Source organism: Leptodactylus fuscus, chromosome 4 (genome assembly GCF_031893055.1).
Source record: "Leptodactylus fuscus isolate aLepFus1 chromosome 4, aLepFus1.hap2, whole genome shotgun sequence".
Lineage (NCBI taxonomy): Eukaryota > Metazoa > Chordata > Amphibia > Anura > Leptodactylidae > Leptodactylus > Leptodactylus fuscus.
Window position 1 is genome coordinate 215,358,419 of NC_134268.1, and position 6,000 is coordinate 215,364,418.

The 6,000-nt window shown below is 44.4% G+C and overlaps 1 protein-coding gene across 1 annotated transcript in view; it reads left to right on the forward strand.

Moving 5' to 3' along the window:
• Positions 1-5,260, forward strand: part of GLCCI1 (glucocorticoid induced 1) — a 28,474-nt gene extending 23,214 nt beyond the window's left edge. The window contains exons 7-8 of the mRNA XM_075271784.1: positions 1,248-1,368; positions 3,711-5,260. Of these exons, the coding sequence (XP_075127885.1) occupies positions 1,248-1,368; positions 3,711-4,071 (482 nt within the window). The 3' untranslated portion in view covers positions 4,072-5,260. The remainder of the gene's footprint in view (positions 1-1,247; positions 1,369-3,710) is intronic.
• Positions 5,261-6,000: the final 740 nt, after the last annotated feature.

Consider the following 6,000-nt stretch of genomic DNA (forward strand, 5'->3'; position numbering starts at 1 on the left):
ATTTTTATTAAAAAAAAAATCCAGACCTGCATACAGTGCCCCGCCGCTCTTAGACCTCTAGTGTTGGCCATCCTGGCAGTCCATTAGTATGCGCACTTCTGCCCTACTTACATGGGCCCCTATGGGCAGACATGTTCTCCTGTAGTCAGACCCTTCACTGTCACACGTATGCCATATCCTTATCTAGTAGAATAAACTCTGTAAAGCGATAGTCTGAGCTGCAATACCAGACACAACCTTGTAGACTGGGGTGGTGCTGTTTGTCTAATCCGTTACATTCCCCTTAAAGGGATTCTTATCATTGTATTCCCTTTTTTTTCTCGCTAACATGTAGGAATAGCCTTAAGAGAGTCTATTCTTCTCCTACCTTTTAGATGTCTTCTCCGCGCTGCCGTTGGTAGAAATCCAGGTTTTCTTCGGTATGTAAGTGAGTTCTCTCACAGCACTGGGGGCGGTCCTGAGCACTCAAACTGCACTGTGGGCGTCCCCAATGCTACAAGAGAAGTCTCCAGCAATGCGTCAAACTTCTAGACCTTGGGCAGAGCCGACTGCGCATGCCCGGGCCACAAGAAAATGGCTGCTTACTGTGTCATTTTCTTGTGGGCATGTGCAGTTGGCTCTGCCCGAGGCCTAGAAGTTTGAACCCAACTCCGGAAGAAGATACGCAGAGAGGTCGTTCCTGAAGAAGATGGAGGCGGTGCTGGAGAGTTCTCTCGCAGCATTGGAGACACCCCCAGTGCTGTTTGAGTGCTGGTGCCCACCCCCAGTGCTGCAAAAGAACTCATTTGCATATAGAAGAAAACCGGGTTTTCTACCGAACGGCGGTGCGGAGAAGACATCTACAGGTAGGAGTGTTAAGGAGGAAAAAAAAGGTTATCCAATGATAGGATCCCTTTAAGGCTTCCTTCCTAAATCCATATTTCAGAGTGGAATTTTATAACTTTCTTTTTAGTTTCGAGCTTGATTGTTCCAGACCTATTTGCCAAAAATTTCCACCCTACTAATAAAATGTGCGTAACCTCCCCTCGTCTGCATGTACCGTACTAGTCATCGCTCTATATATAGTCACTCGTCTGCTTGTTTTTGCCTCTGCTTCGCATCCTGGGTGGGGGGGGGGGGGAATTCTCCAACTTTTTGTAAATTTTTCTTATTTTTTCTCTGCCCCTCTCACTAGTCTGACTACACTACTGACTGACTTTTGGCTTTTTCCCTCCCATCATTGGTAATATCCCTCTTTAAATTTCCAGACAGTGGGAGTAGCTCACCGCTGCCCAAGTACGCCTCCTCTCCCAAACCCAACAACAGCTACATGTTCAAACGCGAGCCCCCCGAGGGATGTGAGCGGGTCAAGGTCTTTGAGGAAATGTCGTAAGTAACGCCTTTTTGTCAGCTGGTGGCTGCGTACGCGGGCATCGGCCGTCTGTAGCTGTCCAGGAGGGGGACCCCCAAGTCCCGGCAAGCACCTGCTGGACCCCTACGGCCGGCCTAGCCCCGGCGCAAAGTCTGTTTTATATTTTGTGTTTTGGCTTTTTAATCCAAAAAATTCTGCATAAAGGGGAACCCAGCTGATGAGTTGCTCGGACAGCGCCACTGCTGCTTCTCTGGTACTGTCACCTAGTGTGCTTGCTGCTGCGCCTGTTACGCTCCGGTAGCCGGGCGCTGCTATATCGTAGCTGCTTACGTTGTAGTCACAGACCTGCAGCTTCAGTAGTACAGCTGTCACAGTACATACGACGTGCCTTTAAGGTCCTTTGTATGAGATATATGACGGTGTCATTGTTATATTGGGCTCTGGTCACATAAGTTTCGCAGATGTGCCAAGTATAGGGCTGGTCCGCTATCTATAAAGGACGGCTTCGCCGTGTCTGCTGGGCCGGTATATTGCAAAGGCTGTGTCCACATCTTGACTGGAAACTTGTTGCAACGCCGTGACCGATGCAAGCTACATACACACAGCCGAGTGTGCATGCCCGGGGAAGGTGGGATGTGTCAGGGTCTTCTGTCCCCTATAACTTCAATGGGGGAATCTGTTCTCATGTCACAGAATGGGATACAGCCTGCACTATAATCAGAACAAGGCATCAGACCCCCCCCCCCCCCCCCCCATCATAAAGGCTTCGGCCTGTGTGTATGAGGCCCGAGCCATTGGATAGATCCAGTCCTAGTAAGATTTTTTTTTTTTTTTTTTGTTGGAACAAAAAAAATAAAAAATTGCCCACACCGGTGTGCACTTTGCCTTAATCATATTGTTGGATTGTTTTTATGTTTTACATTTTAAAATATAAATTTTATTTAATATATATATATATATATATATATATATATATATATATATATATATATATATATATATATATATATATATATTTTATTTAGCTATTTTTTAAATCTACCCTTCTTGATATTTTGAGGACTAGGCAGGTACCAGATATACAAGTCACAAAGTTCCTTAGCCTAAGCAATTTTTGACAATTTTTAGATGGCTTTTTTTTTTTTTTCTGCTAAATTTATTTATCTGCCTCAGGTATGATCTAGACTTTGTGTATAGATGTAGATTTTTTTTTATTTTTTTTTTGTAGCTCTCACATTGAATTTACTGTACTGTATTTGGATTCACTCCCCGTGTGTGTGTGTGAGGGGGTAAAAATAAAAAAAACCTTTAATTGTAATGTTAAAAACAAAACAAAAAAAAAACACACAAAAAAAAAGTATAGACAGTTTCATGCGTTTTATGGCGACCATTCTCAGAAGCTCCACCTAATGTGTCCAGTGCTGGTGAGAAGAAGCCACTTCTAGTGTGTAAACTGGCCAAAAAGAATGACCTTGGCTATGTACAGTGGTGATATGACTGAGCATGTGCGACCGCCGGCACTGGACCGTCTGAGCCTTGGTTGGACTAGAATTTCACTCTAAATTTTGGATCAATGAACATGAGAACCCTCCCAGACGTCTGGGGCATTATCATACAGGCCCAAAGCCTTATGGTAGCAGTAGCAGCCTGTTGCCATACAGGCTCAAAGCCTGTGCTAGCAGTAACAGGCTATTACTACTATCACAGGCTTTAGGCCTATATGGTACTACTACCACAGGCTTTAGGCCTATATGGTACTACTAGCACAGGCTTTGGGCCTATATGGTAATATCCCAGACCACATGACATCTGGGATATTACCATATAGGCTTGAAGCCGGCTAGGATTAACATGAGCACCAACAGAACGTCATGTATTTCCCCCCCTCGGCTTATACTCGAGTCAATAAGTTTTCCCTGTTTTTTGTGGTAAAATTGGAGGGGGGGAGGTCGGCTTATATTCGGGTCAACTTACACTGTAGTATATACGGTAATTCATTGTATTGCTTCTCCCTTTCCCCACTCCACAGTATCCAAACCAAGATATTTCATATGGGACCAGTCTCATCCCTCATTGACATGAAAGCCATCTCTTGGGGTTTTTGTTTGGAAAAATCTGATTAATAGTGTTAAGTTGGAGATGCCTCGGCCTGGCCACCACTAGGATACTCTTGGCCACCACCTCCTTCTCTGCAGGTCACTGAACCGGTATTGGGTTGAGGGCCTGAAGGGTATCTAAACTTTTTAGTGTCCACATTAATCAGATTTTTGGGAAATATTTCTTTTTATTTTGATCTTGGTGGTTATGAGTGTCCTCTCTGGAGATGTCACGATGTACATTAACGTTGTTCCCTTTCCAGGTCCCGCCAGCCGGCCCCCACCGCTCTCCTTTCATGCCCCGACAAAAACAAAGTTAACTTCAATCCCACCGGATCGGCGTTCTGTCCGGTGAAGTTATTGGGTTCTCTGCTCATCGCTTCAGACCTAACCCTGAAGACCCTTCCAAACCCGTCTCAGAGCTCCCCGGTGAGCGCATTGACTGTCGAGCACCTCTCATCTCAGGTCTCTTCTTCTTCCCTGAACGACAATGCCACCAGCAAAGTAGACAACACTGAATCCAACGGCCACGCGTCCTCGCAAGAGCAGGAAAATGGAGTGGAGCGGCTGTCCGACGACCAGTTGTCGCCTCCCCCGTCTCCGCACAACCATGTTATAATGTAACTCGTCGCGCAGAGCCGGCCTCTGCCCCCCGCCCCGTCACGCTGACTTGAAGCCAGATTTCCAACTTCTGCATGTGGTTTGGTTAACGCTGTCTGATCAATATTAAGAATTCACAACTTAAGAAGAAAAAAAAAATTACTGCTTCGCTTAAACGCCTCTTATCTGCCAATGTCTATCCTGGATCGGGACAACTTTTTATTTTTTTTCCCAAAAAAACTTAGCACAAATTTAGCCATCCCTTCGAAGAAGTTCATTGTGGACTACGCGTATAAAGTCTGTCACGCCGGGTTCAAAAACATCAGCTTTCTGTGTTCGAAACCTTTGTCTATCCCAAAAATATCCAGTTTAATTTTTTTTTAGAAATTTTTGTTGGGAATTTACAATTCCTCCAATTTTTTTAATTTTTTTTAAAAATTTTTTGGCAGATGTACATGAGTGGGGGTGGAGGGTCATCTTGTACCTCGTGACCAGCTCTGCCCCAAAATTCCTCAAGGAGAGGTGGTAGATGGCGGAAGTAACCCCGACACCACATCAGTTGCACAGTGTCCGTCCTAAGGCTTATTTTTCAGGTACTTCAGCTGAAGTATAAATCTCAGGTAACTTGGAATGTAAACCGCATTGGAGATCTCAATTCTTTGAATTTTTTGGTTAAAGTTTTTTTAAAAAAATTTTTTTTCTTGTGTGTGACATTCCCACTCGAATTGGGTTCCGAAACTGTGAATGTCCCCAGACGAGTCACCGGTAAGAACCAGCAAACCTTTCCGAAGGCGTCAGTGTACAGTCGAGTAATCCTAGTCAACTTTTTCTCAAAAACTCTACCAAATTTACCCCCAAACACCACGACCTTATGTCCAGAGCGGTCTTATAGACTGATAGTGCCCCACGCCAGACCGTATTGAAGAGGAGTCCTTGTAATGAAGTTCCTTCTTTCCCATTTTGAACAGCCATTTTGAAGGGTAAACTTATAGGGCTGTAGGATGACCAAAAAAGGCGGCCATTTTGTACATTTAAGCTATAGTCGCTGCATTGTCTGGTCTGTTGACCAGGTAGGAGTGAGAAATTTTTTTTTTTTATTTTTTTTTTAGGGGTGGGGGGAGATGTCATGTTTCACCCATTATTACTAGTTCTTAGTGTTAAAAATAAAATTTAAAAAAGATTTAAATGTTGCCTTAAAGGGGTTCTTTGATAATGGCAAAAATATGGCTGACCTTAAAGAGGCTAGACACAAATATACTTGCCTATGATATTCAGTTAAAGGGATCCTACCATTCAGGTGCAATTTTTTTTTTTGTCCCTAGCGCCAGCTACTTTAGCAGTTTTATAATGCGTAGAGACAGGTTTTCTTAAAGGGATCCTATCATTGGATTTTTTTTTTTTTTTTTAAACTCCTCAACACATAGGAATAGCCTTAAGACAGACGATTCTTCTCCTACCTTTTAGATGTCTTCTCCGTGCTGCCGTTCGGTAGAAATCCCGTTTTTTGTCAGTATGCAAATGAGTTCTCTCACAGCACTGGGGGCGGTCTCAGTGCTGCGAGAGAACTCTCCAGCGCCGCCTCAATCTTCTTCAGGAACGGCCTCTTCCTGTGTCTTCTTCCGGCGCAGGCGGTGAAACTTGTAGGCCTCGGGCAGAGCCTACTGCGCATGCCCGCGGCCCCATTTTCGCCCCCAGGTAGGATAGTCTTTCTTAAGGCTATTCTGACGTGTTGGGGACAAAAAATTCCTTCTGAATAATAGGCTCCTTTTAAGGTGCAGCAGTTTTGTTTGTTGTTTTTTTTTTTTAGTAGGGGGAAGATAAGTCTGTCAGAGGTGTTTTCTTCCCCCATCTCCTTTCAGGACACATGCATTGCTTGGCCAAGTGTGCACGTGTAAGGAGTAGCAGCTCTAGCATAGGGATCTGTATGTCGCTTTCAGACATACAGATCCAACC